The 22,278-nt window shown below is 40.1% G+C and overlaps 1 protein-coding gene across 2 annotated transcripts; it reads right to left on the reverse strand.

Annotated features, from left to right (window-relative positions):
- Positions 1 to 250: 250 nt before the first annotated feature.
- Positions 251 to 21,622, reverse strand: cables1 (Cdk5 and Abl enzyme substrate 1). Of its 2 annotated transcripts, XM_056391796.1 has the most exons (10): positions 20,829 to 21,622; positions 13,245 to 13,316; positions 12,995 to 13,087; positions 11,641 to 11,718; positions 8,682 to 8,787; positions 7,760 to 7,916; positions 7,517 to 7,620; positions 4,319 to 4,425; positions 3,911 to 4,118; positions 251 to 3,093 (listed from the first exon to the last, which is right to left on the reverse strand). In XM_056391796.1, exons 1-10 carry the CDS (start codon positions 21,416 to 21,418, stop codon positions 2,953 to 2,955), a joined length of 1,656 nt encoding a protein of 551 aa, XP_056247771.1. In that variant the 5' UTR covers positions 21,419 to 21,622; the 3' UTR covers positions 251 to 2,952. The 2 variants fall into 2 exon arrangements, with proteins under 2 accessions (XP_056247771.1, XP_056247772.1); XM_056391797.1 differs by lacking the exon at positions 11,641 to 11,718 and having other exon boundaries at positions 20,829 to 21,591.
- Between the last annotated feature and the right edge of the window lie 656 nt (positions 21,623 to 22,278).

The raw sequence follows: 22,278 nt of genomic DNA on the forward strand, positions 1-22,278 counted from the left end.
GGTGTTTCATTAAGGTGGCCTAAACCTTGTCTTGAAATGTCTAGTTAAAGAACTGCTGCTGAAAAAAGACTAAAGACATCATGCACAAATCACATCAATTGACAATCAAGAACTAGACAAAACTCAGATGTTTGTGGCCACAGAGCAGAAAATATAAAACGTATAATATGGAAAGTAAAATAGTGAAACAGAAATGAACAGAAACACTGACACTGACACAACAAAAGAGAAGAGAGAACTTTTGGCAGCATGTTGTGGAGCAGCAGTGAGCTCAGCTTTTAATGCAAGTACAGATGAACTCAGTTTGTTGTTCTGATAATCTTGTCATTGTGAGCTCAAGTCACATATGATTCATGTGAATTAAATTAAAATACAAGCTGCACCATGACATAACATAACTTTGAAGCATCAAATAAGATCCCAGACAGGTCTTTTATTACATAGGAATAGATGATTTCAATAATTTACATTTAAAATCATTTTCAAGAGGCTTAAGTTATTCATCAGTTAGATTTTGCTACTGCTTGTCTGCACCTCTTGTATTTTTCATAGACGGATTCCTCTGCTTAACTGTTTATGTCACATTTTTAACAAGGAAGACATGGTGAGAATGATATGAGACTGCAGCCACGGGTTAATCATTAGCTTTGTTATGATTGCAGTGTATTTAAAAAGCACATGGAATACTGTGCTGAACTTTAGACTCAAAAAGATACAAGTGCAATAAGTGCAGCCCCTGTCAAGATGCATAAATGTAACATGTTTGCAAGTTGACTATCACTTGTCCCACAACGTTTTCACAGTGCGCCATTTAACAAAACTTGTAATTTAAGTAACATTGGAGAGAACAGTTTCCATTGTAACCTAGATGAGATTTGTTTAAACCACTTGCCTACAGCCATGCTAGCAGCTCTGTGAGACTGTACTTGATATTTCAACAAGAAGATGGCTCCATATAAAAAGTTTGGGATTCACCAAACTGACCAAATTTCATCCTCAGATAGACGTGCATGTCTGTACCTAATTTTATGGCAATCCATCCAGTAGTTGTTGAGACATTTAACTAAAAATCACATATGTCAACCTTACGGTGGCACTAGAGGAGAAGTAATTGGATCATGGTAGTCATTAGGAAACACATTCTAGGCTTGGTTCAAGCAACAACAACGTCAAGAGTCTCGTTTTGATTGAACAAGCAAAGCAATTTATTTACAAACATACACAGGTAGTAAGTGTCGCCCATGAGTCTTTCCTCACAGAGTATTTAGTGTGCATCTTACAGCGAAATCTTTGGGCTTGCAAACAAAAAGAAGCTCAGTAATCCCCCCCACCCACCTTAAAATCAGCACAATCCAAACTTTCATCACTAAAAATTTGGTTTCCTCTTGTGATCATTTCAGCTCAAATATCATCAATACTTGGAGCAGCATTAAATACTATTTTTCAAGAAGGCCTACTGTCTGATTAGGTGCCCTCTCAATACTCTGTGGTATTGCGTGAGACAATTTCAAGGTGATAAAAAAAAAAAAAAATCTAATTGAGATAACATGCCAAATAAATGGAATAATACTTGTTTAATTGGTCACATTGGCACGCTTTTTTTCCCTCAATTTTCAGTGTTTCTTTTTTTTTTAAACATTTCAAATTTCAAATAAACAAATGCTAATTCAAGTTATATGCGAAGTTATAAGCCATCAGGGTCAGTTAAAGAGCAGTGTCCCTTAAGCCTGAAGGGACTCAGTTTCTTGCTCAAGGACACTTCAGCAGGAGGACAATTACTAGCTCAGGGTCTTCTTAACCCAGATCCACCAGGTAAAGGACATTCACTCTCAAAACTAGAGCACGCTGCTGCTACCCTGCTGTTAATCCTTCTCACTGGTTAATAGCATGTTTGCACTCATGAACAACTTCACAGAGCGACCACCTTGACCCCATTATAGCACTGTAAATGTGCGGAGCAATACACTCTAACATAGAGCACAGGAAATTCGACATTGATAAAAGTGGGTCTGGTCTCCATAAGTCCATGGCAAGCATCTGACTGGTAGAAAATGAATGGAATACTTCAGTGAAAATAGGAAGTCCCATCTTGTTTGCAAGTACCTGCGTACAAACAATCATTTCTTGTCATGCGGATAAGTTGTGGCTAGAAAATAGTGAATAAAACACGAGAGAAAAAACAAATCCAAGGTCCATTCAAATGAATTGTGTGCGGTGCTTGTGAACACAGCTTATTTTTCAGGGTTCATTCCCAAGCTCATTAAAAGTCTGGGAAAAAAATGTCCCCGTTCTGCCCACGTCTTGCAATATTCAAAAAGTGCACTTTTAAGACGATGACTTGCGAAAAGATGAGTCACTCTGAGGAATAACAGTCCAGCCAAAACCAGCCACTTAAAGGGCTTTTGTTTAAATTTTATCCAGGCCAGGAGGCAACCAATCATATCAAAGTTTACAAGAAGGAGATTAATGAAAAGAGATGATAAAAAATGTTACAATCATTGGTTGTTTTAACTGAGAAAACAAATTGTTCACCATCAGATTCAAGCAAAAAAAAAAAAAAAAAAAAGAGAAAAAAAGCTCTCTTAAGCAACAAGAGAGATCTAAAGTATACAAAATGAAGATGAAGAGATGTGGAACATGCAAACTAGAAAAACAACTTGTTTGCAGACAGTTGAACCCTTTCTTTCCAAGTCCATGTAGTGATGATGAATGTAGAAGTCAAAAAAATTGAGAAAAGTTTGTTTAAAAACGCGTGTCCCTTTGGCTGATTCCAGGTCTCTGAGATGAAGGAGAGGGTTGTTGGTAATGATGAACGGCGGCGGCTGAGTGACAACCAACGGTACCTTGAAGCAGTGAGACGGCGATGGGGAAGAGAGAGGTGGGAGGATGGATACTGTGGGGAGGAGATCAGGAGGAGAACCTGGTGGTCCTCCTCCTGATGGGTCACTAATGCTAGGAGGTCTGCAGCAGGCGTCTGTAGTGGGGCATGATCTCGTGTTCAGGCAGGTGCAAGTTGAACTCCAGCGCCACCAGGACAGGGAACTCGAAGGCTATCAGCTCTCTGCGGTTCACTCTGAACCTCTCCTCCAGTTTCTGCCAGACAAAAAAAAAAGTAAAGATTAAACAATAGATACGTCTAATGCTGCATTCCTTATTGCTTCTCAATGACTCATAATCGCACCCATTTATTTTCAACCAGCGTTTCATGAGGACTGACCTCATGGCAGACAAGAAAGGTTTCAGTGATGCCTGCTGATGCGATCACCATACGCTGCAAGTCAATTACAATATAAAGGGGGGTATTTGCTACTCTAAAAGCTTTCATTAAAAGGGGCAATTCAGTAAATTGAAGTGCACGTTGATCAAGTTTAGGATTTGAGCAGTGAGGTGGGGAAAGCATGTCCGATTATAAATACCAGACCCTTGACAAAAAATGTCGCCTGTCATTTATGGGATTTGGAAGCCACTCGACTAGCAATATCAGATCCTGTTTTTAGGTAAATACTAGATCTGACTCCTAAGATCAGCTTTCATGATATTGAATGGTTATGGCAGCAGTTCTTTCTCTTATTGTAGCTGACTGTGACTGAAACACACTTTGCTGTCCTAGCCTGCCTAGTATTCTCTATATCTGGTTTTTAACTTCTGAAAACACAGTCATCACAACCATATTTTCCTCATAGTGGTGTCTGGCCATGCTAATAGTTTTGGTTTTTATGTTCTCATGTTTTGATCTACTGCCAACTACAGTGGAATTGTGTTTGTGGTGCTCACAGCAATGAAAACTGTTAGTCAGGCTATTCAAGAGACTTCACTGTGGACACATTTCACTATGTTTAACTTGTTGACTTTACAAGTTGTGGTTTAAAAACATCATAAAGCCACAAAGTTTAGATTTTTGGAAACTTACGTCTATCAGGAGCTTGACTTCATGTTTCTTGAGATCACCACCAATCTTGGCTGCCAGAAGAACACAAGCTCCAGCACAGAGTTTACGATTCTGCTTGTTTAGTTTGCCTTGAAGAACGAGTTTTTCAAAGTAGACGAAAGCCATTGCCACTGTGGGTTCCTCATAACCACACTCGTCCTGGGCCAGCTTTCTTATCTCCCTTTTCAAGCTGCACAGAGTGAAGAAAAAAAAAAAAAAAAAAAAAAAGAAAGACGAAGGGGAAAAAGAGAAAGGGCAAAATTAAGAGAAAGTAGACCGTAAAGAAAATAAATTAAACAGTTCAAGTTAAAGTTTAAAGTTAAATCGTCTTTATTGTAAAACAACAAACAAACTTGCTGACACATTTTTATACATTTTCGTCTGTTTTACCTCCTTATCTTGCTGAGTGTAAGCCTTATGTGGGGGAATTTCTCCTTGAAGGTTTCATTCATGTCCTTCTTGAGGTCAGAGGGTTTGACGTATTCAATGACCGTAGTCTGAAATGAAAACCAGAGGTGGTGTTAGAATGACCACGGCTCTCAGCAGTGAGCTTGGTGACTGGATCCTCACACATTAGTGTTGGATTCCACCGTCTCACAGTGAGGCTTAGCTGAGTACTGGTGTTACTGGGTGATAATTTCCTTCATTACTGTGAACATGGTCACTGTAGTTGGTTTTGTGTGTGGGCTTCGGGCCTGAGTGCCACAGACAGAACAGTGATGTTGAAAAGTACTGAGAGGTAGACATATTTTTGTTTTTGATCTTTTTTTTTTTATATTTTTGTTTTTGATCTTTTTTTTTTTTTTAATGAGATTTGAGACAATGAGAAAAACACAGATTATCACCAGCCTTGCTCTTTAAAAAACCCAGAGGACAGAAAGCATACTCAGTTGTCTACTGAGCTCTCTATGCCGTCTTCAGACTTCTCTTGAACAATCCTTAGAGCTTGTTAGAGCATGTTTTGAGCACCAGGTGGGTGAGTCACATTAGGACAGTTTAATGAGGGGGTGAAATCCCTGTAGAACAAAGTTCATTTCTAGCTCTTGGCTGAATTCACAACTTAAATTTAAGATGTTCTAGAGGCAAAATGAATCTTTGCTGCTAGATATGCAGGATAATTCTGATTTATTACAACATGGAACTTATTTTCATAGATCTGGCCGTCATTCCATAATAATAATAATAATAATAATAATAATAATAATAATAATAATAATAACAACAACATAGTATTGCAAACCTTCAGATTAGCCAGTTATATTAGAATAAACAAATGGAGATGAACACTTGAGTTATGACCAAAAAAGTAAAATAATTACCCAAACAGCCCATCGCAGTTTACAGACCAACTTCATGGTTTAACTGTGAGTCACCATACTTGCCATATCTATGGGTCCAGGATCATTATCAATTGGCTGCACTTACTTTCAGTTTGACCTCTAACACACCTCTAACAAACTAACCAGTTTATCTAAACCACTTTATTTGGCTAGTTTGTTTGTTTTCATTTTTAATTCCTGCTTCCTTTTGTCCTGCTTTCTTTCATTTTTTTGTATGTACACACATGTACACACAGGCTGCCATATCACTATACTGGCAGATCAAAACGCACATTGCACATACACACCCATTTTTTTTATTTTTTTATCTCAACCTAGCTCACACATACCCCTTACTGAGTGAGCGTTACTGCACGCCAATCCAACTGCAGCAATCGTGTTGAACTTCTATACCGCACTGTTTTGTTTGCACTGAAAATACACCACAAGAACTAGAATTACAGATTCAAGATTGTATGCCTCCGCCACTCAGACTAGTTTCAGGTTACATCCTTGTTTATCCAGAATCATATAAAATATTAACCATTTGTGTCAAATTTTGTCATAATTGTTATGTGAATTCTTTAGTTATGGCTAAAAATGGCTTCACAAGAATGGGATGGACAGGCGGACGGACAACCCGAAAAACATAATGCCTCCAGCTCTGACTGGTGCCAGCGTGGACGTATAAAAATAATATAATGTAATCTTAAAAAATTATTGATTCATCTTTTCTGTCATTTTTCTAGTGAAACAATTTCTCAAAAGTGATGGTTCACTGCTTTACTTTGTCATGCTGTCTGTCATGATAACAAATGAAATATCTGTGGGTTTTGGACTGTAGGTCAGACAAAACAAGCAATTTGAAGACGTTACCATTGACTTTAATTATAATGGGTATTTTTTCATTACTTTAGTTTACTTTTCATAGCTGAGAGAAATGGCCAAAAGTGCAAAAAATAAGACTCATGTTGTAAAAACAACAGGGTTATTCCTTTAGTGGTCTACTAAGAATGAGCAATTAAATAAGAGCACACTATGCAGCAGTTCTAAAAATATATCGATGGCCCTCTGTATGCATGTATGGTATTGCAGACAGTGCACAGAGTGTGAATAATGGCGTTAGCCCTCAACATCATGCTACTAATCATGAAGCATGAAGCACGAATGCTTATCTATGGTCGGAGCTCTGAGAAATGAACAGAAAAAAGGACAGCACTGACATCACGACAGAAAGTCTTATCAACTATGACCCTGTTTCAGGCTAACCTATGTCAACACATAAAAACATTTCATTTTTCCATGTTTTTAACGTAAGGGTAATAATTCACAAATCTACAAGCTTCCCTACCACATTTAAAATAATCTAAGTGAGGTTTTCCTCGCTTCATAATCATATTGTAGGTCATACAAGAGTTTCCTCAATTGCGTCTTGAGGATTAAATTCCCTGCATGAACTTGAAAGTTCAGTGAGAGAGTCATGTCTCCCAAACAGACTGTGTTTAAACCCTGAAATGCTGAGAATTTACTGGTTCCATTCCTGTAGCAAACAATAGCCATTGTTGTGAGACGCTGGGTTTTGTAATTGGAGGAAGAGAGGAGGGAAAAAAAGCATAGCCTGGCCTTGACTGAACATTTCAACTATGTCAGTCCTTGTTGTGTATTCTGCCAGTCTCCGTAACAAAAACAGAGCCCAGGAAAGAATGAGGTGGGAGTCTAGTCAGTGTGTTTTTCTTTTTCCTTTTCCGACCACAATAAAATGTTCCTTTTCCGGAAAAGTGAGAGTGATTAGTGCTGAGACATAAACATTAAGCTGTTACACTGGTCAAGTGGCTGTATGTATATTCTTTCAGGCCCCAGAAGGTGGGAGAGAGTCTGGGCCCGGTGACCTTCCTGATTAAAACTGTTAGAAACATCCTCCTGGCTCACTTTCAAAAACAGCTGATAAAATTCACGAGGACTTTTTGAGAGAAAATCTCTTGAGTCAGATAATTCTTTTTGGTGTGTTATTGTTCTTGGTTGTGGTGGGAAATTGAACACAAATGCTCCATAATGATAAAAGTAACAATTACAAAAAAAAGCATTAAGACTGAGATATTGTAGGACATCTCAACGAAAAATGTCAAAACAGAGGCGGATCTATTTCTGCAAATTATGTCCTGGACAAAAACAACTTTTCCATTATACCCTCAAGAGGACAAGGCTGCAGTGGCTGTTGTTGTTATTGCTGATGGCAGTGGTGTTACACGCAGCTAGAGTACTTTCTCACCATGTAGGAGGGGAAGATGAGGACTCTCTTGTGTTTTCCACAAGGCCACTGAGGGTCATCCAGCAGATTCGGATCATACTCGCGAAAGTCGACCAAATCATTCCCTGCCACGAGCACAAACACAACAACAGAGGTTGAGCCAGAAGTTAACATTTGCACAGTTTCTTTTCCAATAAAAATATACTGGATAAAGACAACTGAGGGTGAGGAATAAGTCATGTTATTTGTTGGCAACCAACTAACCTGTGTCTAGGCTGCTCTGGTTGCTGTTGGCTCGGCCCAAACTGAGGCTGCGGTGGCTGGCGTTACGAGATTGAGAGAAGGAAGAGGTGGAGTCGATGGTGTTTCTGCGACCGCCCAGCACATTAGTAGGATACAAGAACTGGGTGTAGGATACAGTCTGCGGACACAGGTAGAAAGTAAAGTTTGTATTTATATCGCACCTGTTAGATTAATGCAACTTTTTACAGCAGCATTTTGTCAAGACGGGAAAAGCACAGGTGGCGCCAATAACATTAGCAATGGCTCAGTTTCATTAAGTGTCCCAGTATACCATACCAAGTAAGCCAGCATGCACATTAACTAACACCTGGGCTGATACTGTTATGAAATGTCAAAATGCTACTTGGAAAGCGGCGTATTGTTCAAATATGCTAAACGTGTGTTGATTTGTGGGAATTAGCTTGCTAAACACCACAAACAATACACACAAGTCTTCAGAGTTTATGTTCTGAATTTATCAAAAACCTCAACCTTATCTTGAATGTCATCAATGTTTGAAGATAAGCAGTTCATCATTTAAAGGAAAGTAATTTGTCAGACTAGCTAGCTTAGTGCCATTCAAGCCTATGTAGCAGCTAGCATCTAACAAGCTAACAGCAAAAACCATGTTTTTTCAATACGCAGCTAAAATGTGAATGGCTCCTTATTTAAAGCAATATTTGTTTAGTTACTGTAATATTTGTTTACAACACTGAATGTGAGTAAATCAAGACCCATGTGCACATAATAATTATACTTACATAATGTTGAAGCAAACATCATCACTGTAACATCCAACTGTACTCACTCACAAACACCAATATCAATACCATTTTCTTTTACTTTGTGTGAGCAGTATTTTTTTTTGAATACTTACACGTACACTTTTCTGCTGATTTCTTACCTTTCCATCTGCTCCCAACTCCACTCCCTCCAGCCCGATCACCATCTCCTTGGCGCTGACGCCTCCTGACGGGTGCCGCTGACGCCCTCCTTCCAGCTTTATATCCCTGATGATGAGCACACAACCTTTGAGGTTTTCATCATACAAATAATACTACTCCTTGTTTAATTCCCATCTCCTCCTGCTGGGGCCTTGTCTAGCACACCTCCACATCACTACCTCACAGATATAGGCCCTGTATTGATCTGCATTCATCGGCCGGCCTAGTTTCTGCAGTTGCCCATGTCTGTGGGTGCATCTCAGGGAAATCAGAAATAAAATACACCCTTGGGAGTAAGGATGGAGGAGAGTTTGGTTTTGCTCTAGCAGGCCAGCCTCCTCAAAAGGCCTCACCAACGCATGAAAACCCATACTGCTGTGGGAGATTTGCAGGAGGTCAGATGGTCTGCTGAAGTAAAAAACAGATGGCTGGAGAGTTAAGTGTGTCAATGGAGCAAACAGTGGAGAGCCCTTGACTGAACACATTTCGTATGTGCCAAATCTTTCTGTATTCCATGTCTGCTGCTGAGAACATACGGCAGACTGGGGCAATCACATGCAAAATTAGATTAAAATGGTTCCCAGATAAATAGAAAGAAATTACACAGTAGGCCCTCACATGACTCTCCCAGTGTTTTGATGACATGTGGGGCCAATCTGTTATAATGAAAACAGTGTTATCTGGCAGACAGGCACATAAGAACACAGTGTTGATAGATGCATCATAGACATGGAGATCCTTAGGCAGCAGACATCTTACAGCACAGTGGAGATTAAATAAAAATGGGGGAAACACAAGAGACAGAAAGCTTTCTAGGAAGAGAGCTTTTCTATGAAGCTTCGGTCTGCTGAGAATAAGGAGAAATGAAAGGAAATTATAAGAAAAGCTGATACTGCCAAGTAACATGCATGAATAGGAATCACTGGCTTCAAACAACGATATGTTAATAGTATTTTAATCAATGCAGCGCTCATTATGTCCTGCCAAATGTTTCTAAATCTAGAACAAGCAACCAAGAAATAAATATTAACATGACTAAAAGAATCTTGACCCCCTGCTGGTTACGTACACTATCAAATACTGTGTGTTGGGTTGACTGGCTTGTAATAATATTCCCCTACAGACTTCACCCATTACACTAAACTTATGAGCATCACTTGGTTATACTTGATTATTCCCTGCTGTGAGGAAGTTTGTCCTTTGCATTTGACCCATCTAACATTTTACCCTGGGAGCCAAGTGCAACTACAGTCCAATGCCAGGACTATTACCTAACATGCATGACTTTTAGGGTCACAAAAACTGAAGTATGTGGAGAAAACCCATGCCAATACAAGGAGAACATGCAAAGTCCACAAAGAAAAGTTACAGCTGACCCTAGAGGGGTTTGAACGCAGGAGTATCTGGCTGTCAAGAGACAGTGTCGGCCCATAAAAAGATGTCCAAGTCCAAGTTAAATTTTTGTCTTTTCCTTAAACGAAAGGTTCGAGAACATTCGCTTTCTTACCAACAGTTAGATGAGAAGATCCATGCCACTTTAATGTCAGTATGTTACATATAAAGGTATCACCAGCAGGCAGTTAGTATAGCTTAGCATAAGGTCAGGAAAGAGCTTGCCTCACTATCTAAATGTTAAAAAAATTTGCCTATCAGCAACTGAAAAACTCAGTAATTATCAAGATAAATTTTGCTCTCATCTAATTATTGGCAAGAAAGTACATAGCAAAAAGCAAATGTTTTAATGTTTGAGTGTAAGTTGTTTGGGATCATACCAGTCTGCTGTGTAAAATTTGATCATTTTTGTTCGTGGGATAGTAGTTATAGTAAATATAAAGACAGAGACAGAAGAAAGAAGAAGAAAGATAGAGAAAATAATACATGCAATCAATCATTTGGGCCCAGCCGTCTAATAAAAGGTTGTTTTACTGTTACAACACTTAACTGAGCCAACCAAAGTCTAACTGTAAACTGTCAATTAGCAGCAATTAGCTGTCAAATGTGTGTATTGGAAAGCCCTGGGGGGGTTTATTAACCCTTGACCTTGCACTGATTGGCTGGCTTAGGAAATTCCACAAATGGATTGAGCCTTTTATGCTCTTCACTAAGCCCTAGTGTGAAGCTTTTCTTTCTGTGCATTGTATTCTCTAGTGTTTATGTGTCCCCTTTCTCTTTCACTTCCTCCAAAACACACCGTTTCATGTGACTGGGGAGGGTGGGAGCATCAGGACAAAGGCCCTACCAGACCTATCCCCACGCAAGCCAGGTGGGTACATTATTACATAGAGCTTTGTGTTGCTTTAAAAAAAAAAAAAAAGAAAAAAAAAGAGGAAACAGGCATCTATAGAGAAGCCAGAGATGTTTTCTCTTGAAATGTAATCTCAAAACCCAGGCATTGAATAAACAAAAATGGTTAATAACAAACTGTCATGACTGTGTACGATCAACAGATATATACCCAGTCTGTCAACATTGTGGATAATTAGACCACTGAACATCACATTCAATTTAAGGGTTAAAATTTCGATATCCAAGGAGAGCAGAAACCCCAGGAAAGGTGAGTCTTAAATGTTACACAGCAAAGCCAGCAACAGACAAAAATGGGTTGACAAAAAAGAAAAAAAGAAAAAAAAAAAAAGATGAGTGCCCAAAAGCCACCAGAGGCATTATGGAAAAAGCAGTACAAGCAACAAGCATTAGGCTACAATGTGGTCTAAGTATATACAAAATTAAGCCTTTAAAGCCCATTTCAGCCCAATGTTTATTTTTTTAGGGTAAAAATGCATCCACCAAAACCAGCCCTTAGCGATGTATGCACCAGTCAGAGGAGAGTACATCCATAGAAAAGAGGGATGAGAAAACAAAAGGAAAGAGGGAGCACAGGCTGGAGTTACAAAGTTCGGCATGCTGTCGGATACATACCCTGCTTGGCTACAATCTCGATAGGGCAGGACAGAAAATACACTATAGAAGGATCTTCTGCCACTGATAAGGACTATCCTATAAAAACAAAAATGGTAAACAAGCTAATCAATGTCTATCTGGACAAGATCCACAGATTAAAGTTGGAAAAAGTGTGCAGTAAAAACTTAGAATAAAAGAGAATGAACTGGAAATTCAGGATAAGTGTGTGTTGTTTTGTAGCATTGTAGCATGTAGTCAGTGGTTTGGAAACAACAAAGATGCATTTTTGCTACAAAATCTTATTTCTTTAAAAACTTCAGTTCAAACGAGCCATTTTTATACTAAACTACAGACATGTTTCCAGGTGACCAGATGTCCACATCACAGAATGTCTTTAAATAAAACCAAAACAACCTCAGAATTACTTCTATTAATAGCTGCAACTCACAGGCACATGATGATGATCACCACTCGGCCAAAAATCATCATCAGGACATACACAGCACGTGAGTCATGAAATGCCTATTGTTTCAGCATCAGTTAATCAACAAGTAGTGGTTAATGGTGTGGAAAATCCAGCTCAGCATTATCCCACATCAGATGTGGATCTGGATATCAGGAAAAACAATTTTACATATCGACTAATTTAACAGGTGGAACTTATCAAGATGGTACAGCGATAGTCTAAACCAGAGGTACTAGCTTTCACATGAGATCTGCTTCTTCGGGACAACCAAACGCTGAACAAGAGCTAGAACTAACAGATTAATAAATACATTAATAAATTAATAGATAGTTTAAAAAAGGATTCAACTTAAAAAAGGATTCTTTACTTAAAAAGATTAGACTATGCATCGCAAAACACCAACAAAAAAAAGTTACAAGTTACTTTCCAAAGCAAAAGGCTGAAAGTCACCAGAGCATTATTGGTCTCCTGGCTTATTTTAAACAACAACCATCGCCCCTTTGGTTACTTTCTGCACACCCAGTAAAACGTCAACATTAACATCACTGAGCCAAAAGTTGTCTGTATTTAGGGATTTGTATGCCGGATACATGTTTGTTAGACTGTGACACAATGGCATGTGATTCAGTAGATTTATTTAGTACTCGAGTAAAGTGATTTTACAGTGTGATTCCGAAATTTGAAAAGTGATCAAAATAAAATATGATATATTCAATATAGACATGATTTATATTATGTTATATTTACAAGTCAGAACAACATGCTGTGAATGGGCCAGGCCTGCTCGCCTGCAATGTGGCTTGTAATGTGAGAAACATCCAAACTGCAGTTCATTGACTGGGGCAGCCTGCCATTATCCACTGAGGACTTGTATTGACTAAGGGATGGCGTTGTTTGCCTTCATACCTTCCATTGCGCATATCATGTTGCCTCATGTTCTTTATGAAGTGGACTTTCTTGAAGCTCTTTGGTCGGGGTGAACCCGATAGGGTTCGGCATCTAAAATGTAAAACAAGAACACAACATCAGTACCCAGAAAAACAGAGAAACTCTGCCAGTGGGATACATTACACTGAGCTGAATGTCTCATTTTACACACACAAAATGTAGTAGCAGACAATGTGAATGAGAAGGGTAATCCTGTGCATTTTACTACCTGCGAAGAGGAGCATTTTCCTCAATGTCCTCTAGCGTTTCAAGCGAAGAGCGCTGAGAGATGAGTCTTCGTCTGAGAAGGCAGACAGAGGGGTTTGAGGTTAGAGGAAATTAAGAAATTATCAACACCAAAATCTTACAGGACCAACTGCCATTCAACAGCTCCTAGATGAACCAACGCTGGCACAATAATAGCAACATTTCTAATCGTGATCTTTTTTTTTTTTTTGCCATAGCAAACACATGGTACTGCAAAGGAATTTGATGAAAAAGCAAAACAGTAAATCAAAGTCTGCTCAACAGCAATACCTGAAATGGAAAAGGTCAGCACCAAAAATCTATAAGGTCATTTTCCACACAAATTGAGGTCAGTCTAGCTTTTAGAATAAAACAAGATATCAGTATTTGCCAAATGTCAAGCCAAATCTCTATTTACCTACTTACTGCAAAGCAATGCATCAATAAGCCACTATGTAGCTCACTATACTTTTACACAACTACAACTACTAAAAACGTTTTTTTGAATTTAACAGAATATGTCAAACTACTGTGCGTTAGTGTCAAATAATCAATTTTGCCGAAAGAAAATACTTTCTGTTTTCTGGTACTTGACGCTCGTTGATCCTTATGTATATTCATGTCAGTGCTCAAAAAGCATTAAGGTTTGATACCCAGCTCTGGAACAAAGTGCATGTGTGGTGACTGGAGGCCTTGACACATGGGTCACACAATGTTAAATTATCACCTGTTTTTGTATGTTCTGTGGTTCATTTACACAAATGAGTCTTGGACGGTCAAGTTATGACTGCCATCAATCAACACCACTGTGTGCCTTAGTGGTCAATGATCACTCCTCAGCCTTGTGTAGATCACAGAGAATTTTCCAGGATCTGAGCTGCTAAGAGGATAACGATCTGGCTCTGAAAGCACTTTGTGTAACACATTTTGTCACAGATGGCCTTTATTTCACACTTTATTGCACGACTCAACAGGCTAATTCTGCTGGACCACTTTTATATGATCGGCTGCCAGTGTCAGAAACAAACCCACATGTGATAGCTAAGTAAGCCTGAGCTGTTCCAAAATTAGGTTGTAATTGCATCTTTAGCACCACAATAATAACATAATCCAACTCATTTGCCTGCCTTACAAAGTGGCCACAATTAAAGTAGTGGAAATTAACACAATAATGGTCAAATAACAAAAACATGACACATTCTCTCAAAGGGTCTATCTGTCATCAAGTCCTAAACAGCTCTGCAGCTGTCTTACTATTCTGCCAGGCTCAAACAAATGGCTGTTCACACCATGCATATTGTATATCCTCTTGGGCTAATTATTTTAACAAATCAAAAAGGTGCTGTAATGCTGTAGACCCTGCAGCATAAAAACAAGCTGATGACACTGATGACCCTCTTTACTGAGCATCTCAGCCAAAGGGAGAGACAGCGGCGCGTAAAGCAGAGTGGCTGGTTAATAAACGACAGAGCATGAGGACAGATTAACAAAAGATGACTCTGTACTTGAGGATCTCCCAGGGTTTAAACCAACACAAGCTGAGTGAACTCTGTATACTGGAGGAGATGGGGTGAGATAAGTGTTTACATCATGAGGAGCCAGACTGTTGAAGCAGACAAGAAACCGAGAGCCATTATTCTGGCTCACCCTCTGCACTGTATATTATGACCCTAATGATCATAAACTGGAGGCAAGAACACCAAGCTCCGATAAAGGACATGAACAGTACAATTCTTAGTCCAAATGATTACCACAGTGTGCAGCTGACATCAACACTGTCTCCGCTACCGTGCACTGAGAGGGTCATAATAAAGGGGCCTGACCTTTAGCTGAAGGTCAGACGAGTGGGGGTCATGTGATTTATGGTTAAGTCTTACATCATCCTCCATTACTGATAACCATGAAAGATGGATTGGCTGAATAAAAAATAAGCGGACAAGCTGACAAGGCTTCTGATTTGCTCAAATGGTGCATAACTTCATTCCTAAAACCACTGCAAAATGAAGCTTTAGAAACGTTTTGATCATAAGAAGAGCTTTCAATGGTGTATTTTGATGTATTTAGAGATGAAATGGGATCCTAGCATGGATAACAGTCTTTAGTTAATGAGAAAGTAAAAATCACCTCATCTTAGTCTTTAATCCAACACTGACTCAAATTAAGGCTTTCTATTCCAAGGCTTAACCTAAAGCTGCACTAATCAATATATTCATGTGAACAATGGGTCGAATGACTATGGGCAACATCAAAGGCTTGTCTAGTAGTATCGAATTCACAGAGAATTATCACCCAACACTGCAGCCCTCTTTAGCTCTATGGAGCGCTTTAGCTTTTTTCAGCTCTTTGTTTTGGCTTTATGGCTCACAAATGTATTGTATTGGTTCGCTCTCATTGCTCTCATCAGCATTGTTTACAGCATCAGCAGGCAGCTGTTTTCAGCAAGCTTTAAAAGCCCACTGTAAACTACCTGCCCAGCATGCAGCAACAGACAACATCAGCATCTAGCTGGTGAACATAGTGGTGCATTTAGTAGCTAAAGAAACAGATATTTTCCTCAGGAGCTGGTGGAGGACAAAACAGAGCTAAAATGGAGAGTGAACATTGGACTCACATTCATTATGTGGCCAGAAACACAAATCCAAATGAATGATAATGTTTTTCCAAGTTTGTTAGTGTCTGCTAAATGTCTAAATAGGAAACTGTTTGCTAACACTTGTAGCATCATACCAAGGTCATATTTGTTGTTAATAGCTTGTTTTGCCTCGCCCCAATTAGCCAAATAAGTCAGTTAATGCAGGTTCATAGAATTATAGTTTGGGATGTTTTCAATTCTTAATATATTTCTCACATACTAATGTGTACACTGAAACAGTCATTATTTTCTATAATCATTACTCCTGTCCATAGTGGCAGTGAAGGGATACATTCCCAGCACGATAAGACGAAGGACCAAATTTACAGTTCTGATTCTATGTAAAAATGTATTATAAAGTTCAGCTGAAGTTAATATGAGCCTTTAGCTGCCTAAGTTAGCCCAATTAAGTGGGTATCCTCCAAACCTAGAACAAACTTCCCCCTGTAATTCCCGAAACAATGTTTTCTTGAAGAGCTAAAAAATGGAATTTCACACACAAGAAAAGGCTTGTTACTTTGGAAGCTGCCCACTTGATTTCACCAACTTAGCCTGCTAAATGCCCATTTTAGCTTCGTGTGAATTTTTGCACAGACTGAGAACTGGACAGGGGAAATGACTACACTGACCAAACACTGTCAACATACATAGGCACGAGAATAGAATAAAACTATAAAGCTACAGTGTCCCCAGTCTATACCTGAGCCTAGGAAGAAATAACCTCTTTTTGTTACCTTGTGTGACATTTAGTCATTTTTCCAATGCAAATCTCTATGAATCGTTACTTTCCTTTTAAATTATTCACCAATTGGCCTAAGGGCCATGTTTCCAGTTCATCAACTGAACAGTGCTTCAGAGGACTTTGATCCAGACAAACTGTACGTTAACAGCTGCAGCAGGATATGTTTTTAATGCAAAAGATGTTTTCCAGGCTGGTACAAATCCTGGAAACAATAACGCAGGCCAAGCCACTCATTCACTTTAGACGTGAACAATACCAACTCGGGTTAGAACAATCAGTTTCTATACAGCTTGACATTAACAAGAGTCTGTCTGAAGCTTCAAAGAAGCCTCAGTTTAAATCAGTGGCAAAGGAGCCACAACAAGCATCCCTCAGTGTCTTTGACACAGTTCCTACTACTGTTGCCTCAAGTAATTTTCTTTAAGCATTTTTCATAAATGCAACCCATTCAGCATTAAGCCATTTCTACTGCAGACACAATAACATCCTCTTGGAATTGAAAATGTCTCGAATAGTTATTGATAATCCTGTCCAGTGGTGCCATGAAATAAAGCTATAAAACTCAAGTGGACTATTTAGATGTGGTGATTAAACAGCTTCACACATACACCCTGTTGGCAGCTTGCCACAGGACATAGTCTTCCATTTTGCTGGGAGAGTCACTGAATGGAAATAAATGTAATGTTCTGGGCTTCTTCACACAAATACAGCCCCACTAAATGGAAATGTGATTATTCTGATATAAAAATATATATATATATATATATATATATAAATCCAGTCAGAGCAGTTCAGGGGGGATAAATGAGATGTATCAGTAGATTTAAAAAATAAAAATCGACAAAAAGGAAGTTGAAGAAAGAGAAACACAAATAAAAAGGTTCTGCTGTGTACAACAGCAATATATGGCACAGTTAAGCTGTTCAAGGTGAAGAAACCGAACAGGTCATAATGTGGAAATTTAACTCTGGGGTCCAACTTGAAATTGCATGAGGTAAAACACATGCTGACCCTTGTTACCCTGTCTTTACTCACTGTGGGATTTTTCATTCAAATCTTATGGGCTTTTCTAAGCATTTGTTGACAGCTCAGGCATTGAGAGACTCTGTGAAGGAAAATGAAGCATGCTTATGTAAGCCTGCGATTATGCCAACCATGACCTCAGCGAACAACGATCAACATCATGACCAGAAGTATGTGACCCAATCGCACAAAAACTCCACAGGACCATTATAACAGCTTGTGCTGCTTGTTTTCCAGCCACAGTTTCTGCTGCCTCATGCTAAAAAAATCTTGTTAAAGTACATGATTCTGCACTTTCTAATGGTGGCGGGAACCTTCGTACGTCTTACTGGGGAAAGGATGAAATTAAAATAGCTCTACACCTTAGGCAGACAAGGCCAGATGGTAATAGGTACTGTATGCTATATTTAAAGCACAGCTCTTGGCATGCTGATTCATGATGGATGAACGCTAAGGAGTGGAAGGAAAGCTGAATATAAAATCACCCATAATTTTCATGCATTAGATTCTGATTAGGATATGGTCTAAAGCGGTTTTGGCCTCAGAGAGTCTATTCTGGCGGCACATCAAAGGCTCTGTGACTTCCTGAATGGGAGCGGGACTGAAGGCCAAAAAGTCTGAGTGGAGAGTGTGTCTCTGATGCCCCTGGGAGAGGAAGTGGAGGACAGAAAATACAGAGCTGAGAGCCAGGCTGCTTCTCAGAAAGCCTGGGCATCCTGCCTCACCCAGCCAGGGACCTCTGGACACGTTTCCACCAGCTGCCCTCAGAAAACAAACCAGGCACTGTGCAGAACGCTTGTCTGTCCGCGCGCCGGTGGAATATGGCCACGCTCCATCAACAGGTTGCTTACCTCTCAACATTAGAATTCATTTTGTGTGGATGTCCTCCAAACACATTCCAAAAGCAGGGTACAGTCAAGGTTAAAGAATTTCATACTGTAGTTACTAGCTCAACAACAACAACAACAGAACTGTGTAGTAGAAAGCAGATGTCAGACATGCAACAGCTGGGCATTGAACCTCAATATTTTTTCGGTTCTGAACTGAAATGTGTTCACAGAACAAAGTACTAAAATCTGCCTGGGAATAATTTAATCTCTGATTTTTATCGTAGTTTTTTTTTTTTTTTTAGCCAGAGCTCTTTTATGACACTTTGTGTTTAACATTTGAAAATTATTGCTTTGATTTTGTGAAATAAAAAAAATTAAAAAAAGTTCTGTAGAAAAACATGTATACATTTCCCAAAGTAAGGTATTGAAAAAAGTATTGTTGCAGTATGGGTAGCCAAACTGTTATTTTGTCAAACGAAGTTCAACCACATGCATGTGCAATTCAGTGCCACCATATATACCCACCTGAGCCAAACTATTTCCACCTTGAGACTGAAAATTTAATCTTGACCTTGGAAACATTAGTTGACAGAACAATCTCACCATAATCTCATTCAGTATTTAATCTGGAGCTTTCTATCATATCACATGATATTCCTCAAGACATGGAGTTTGCCCAGCTGTCATGGGATTGCAGATTTTCACATTTCTATTTTGTCAACTCCTGTTTCCAAGGTCAAGAATGAACTTTAAATCTCTACTTTTAAGACAACATGAACAGGCGGTCCTTAAAGTGATCAGGAAAATGGAAAAATAAACATACAATTGTATATGATCAAAAACTCAAGAACAGCTCCTAATTGGTGGTGAGAATGTTTTGTCAACTAATGTTAACTTTATTATGGGCCTGTGTATCAATTCATCTGTGTCTATTTGAAGCTGTGGTTAATAATGTACTGGATTGTGCATCATTGTTAGGTGTTTCTGTTATGTTCACTCCATGTAAATAGTCTCTCATTTAAAAAAATTATTGATGGCTTCTTGAGTGTTATGCATGTCTCTATCAAAAAGTACAGATTAAGACTTGCGGAAGCCGTTAGTTCAACAGTGCAATTTCCACGAGTTCAAGAAGGGGAACTAGATGCTTACTGAGTGTTTCGCCATGAAGCAGAGCTTCCTGAAAAGTCTGGCAGAGTCACCAGAGGGAGGAGAGGATTTGGGTAAGAGAGGGGGGCTCTGGATGGAGAGCTGAGCAGAAAGGATTTGACAGCAGGTTCTGACAGTGAGAAAGCCATGAGACGACTGTTACTGACAGCTGTCCCACTGTGAGGTGAGACCCTCCAGCCTCTCCTCGTGCCTCCCAGGTGAAGACAAAGCAAACAAAGAGGGCAACTAAAAAGACATCCACATGGAGCAGCAAGCCCCTCTTCTGTTCTATGTGTATTTGAACAGGGGTGTAGAGTTACAGCATGTTTATATCACGCAGAGGAGAAGAAGGAGACAGCAGGTGTGTGCCAGGCTTTGGAATGACATTCACTAAAAATAATTTGAGGTCCAGTAAATTTGACAGAGCATGAGAACATGTACAAAACAGAAACACAGAGAGAAACTGATGAGGTGTGCTGCTGACTTCCCTCTCAGGGGAAACTAGGTTACGCCTCCACAGCTGTTGGACCTGTGATCATACTGAATGTATCTGTCCCTGTGCAGACCAGTGAGTCATAAGGCTACAACCATCTGCATGGAGTAAATATACAAACAGCTGAACTTTCTCCTCCTGCTGTGCATTGTTGTGTCCAGGCAGATTGCATTGCTTGGAACCAAGAGTACCTTTTCAAAACAGAAATGAGAAAAGAAGAAATGTGAAAGAAAACTGTTACAAGACTTCATTCATTCAGGGCTGTGGTCAGTGAGGGAACAAGGAAACACACTTAACCCATTACAAGTTCCAGATACCAATGTGTGAATTAAGTCTTGCACCTTAAATGAATTAACTGATCGATAAAATAAATGGCAACCTGGCTGTGAGTTGGAATTTAAACCAACAGAATAAAATATGATAGGGGGTGTGTCAGTGTAATCTTATTGTAACTATAGCCAAACACACAAGATGACTGACTGCTCCTATGCATGCTTCTTGCAGTGGCACACTGTTGAAATCTTAGTGGTGGGGCATGGCTAAGTTTTTGTTTGCTTGTGATGATATGCAAGCAAACAATGGCCTGACTGCAGAATCCTGCAGACAAGCTTGAATATTTAACATCATCACAACACCAGACACAGTGTACTACATGTCCCCTGCATCAGACAGTTGAGTGGAATTGATGTTCTCACAGTTACCTTGACCTCTGTAGCTCTATGGCAGAGTTGGCTATCTGTCCACCCTCCAGGCAGTAGCTTTGGGAGGACTGTCTGGAGTAGGAGGCAGGAAGGATTCCCTGAGTGTACGTCTGCAGCCTCCCTCTAGTCGAGGCTGGGACCGCGGAGAAGGGAGAGCTGAACGTCGAGGACACGAAAGCGTCGCCCTCCGTGTCTGTACCCGCCGCCGGGGCAGCGGCAGGACCCGTCCCAAAACTGGCCCGACTGCTGGCGAGGAGAGCCTGGTTTGCAAAAGCGAGCGCCTGGGCGGCCGTGGTAGCTGCCGCCGCCGCTGCCGCAGCAGCAGCAGCAGCTCCGGCGCCAGCAGCCCCGTACGCCGAGCGCTCCGGGGAAACCAGGCTCTGTGTAGTCCTAGGTTCAAGTGAGCCTTCCTCTTCGTTTTGATTGTCTGCATCGTCTTGCACGGGTCGTCCATCTAGAGAAATGTTGCTGAGAAAAGACAGCGCCGCTTGCCTCCTCCTCGGGTCTATGCGTTTCCGCGTATGCTCGATACTGGGGTGCTTTATCTGAAGCGTGGCTGTGGATGTGTTGCTGCTCGTGGCAGCCGCCATGGTCCACTTCCACTGATCCGAGTCCCTGCAGCAGCGATCTTACCTTGCTGACATTAATATTGAGTTAATCGTGCTTGTGCTGGTGAATGGTAGTGGCCTGTCTTTTAAGTACATGCGTTTAACTGGGTGAAAACAGGGAGGTCACGTGTGTGCAGTATTGTGGCAGCACAGGGAAAATTTGGACCAATGGGCTGTCAGGAATACGTGTTTTTCTTTTTTTTTTTTTTCAATACCTTTTCCTGACTGCTGAAGCGTCTCTCGCTGCTGTGACAGTGCATGCCAAAATTACATAAACCAGGCACGGCATCTCTAAAACAGTCAGATCTGCAAAATATTGGTCTGTAATCAACACTTTCATTTTTGCCATCAGTCTGCATACAAGGGATTCCTACAAGAAGGCTTTCACATAATGGCATGGAAACTTTCGGAGCAGCTTCCTGCTTTACACGTTTCACTCAGGCATGGCGAAAGCGCTGCTATTGCTGTCTCTTCAATCCGCACAAGGCGCAGTTGTATGCACAATGATCTACAGTCGCTGACAGAATGGGGCCTGGCTCTGTTTGTTTTGAGAAAGTAGATCATTTTCTGAATCGCACCAGTCAGCATCTCTGCTGCAATTGCGCCATCTGTCTGCATGAAATGCATTGCGTCTGCTAGTTTTTGGCCATAACCCAATTAAATATGCCACCTAGTGGTTTTTGGATGGCAGCCACTGTAGCCTACATACAGGAGCATTACCGGCATATTTTGATGAAGAGATCAGGAGAGGCAGGACTGGGGGATTATCTTTGACCATTTAATAGCATTAATGTATTGTATACATTTATATACTGTATTTTCCAAAATATAAGTCTTATGGA

Source organism: Seriola aureovittata, chromosome 12 (assembly GCF_021018895.1).
Source record: "Seriola aureovittata isolate HTS-2021-v1 ecotype China chromosome 12, ASM2101889v1, whole genome shotgun sequence".
NCBI classification, from domain to species: Eukaryota; Metazoa; Chordata; class Actinopteri; order Carangiformes; family Carangidae; genus Seriola; species Seriola aureovittata.

Bases quoted from the DNA above. Each gene is read 5' to 3' on its own strand.
- cables1 (XM_056391796.1), bottom strand. From the start codon at position 21,418: ATGGCGGCTGCCACGAGCAGCAACACATCCACAGCCACGCTTCAGATA. The intron at 4,426-7,516 runs GTGAGAAAGTAC...TTTTCATTTCAG, and splicing joins TCATCTTCCCCTCCTACATG to ACTACGGTCATTGAATACGT. The intron at 3,094-3,910 runs GTAAGTTTCCAA...TTTGTCTGGCAG, and splicing joins AAGTCAAGCTCCTGATAGAC to AAACTGGAGGAGAGGTTCAG.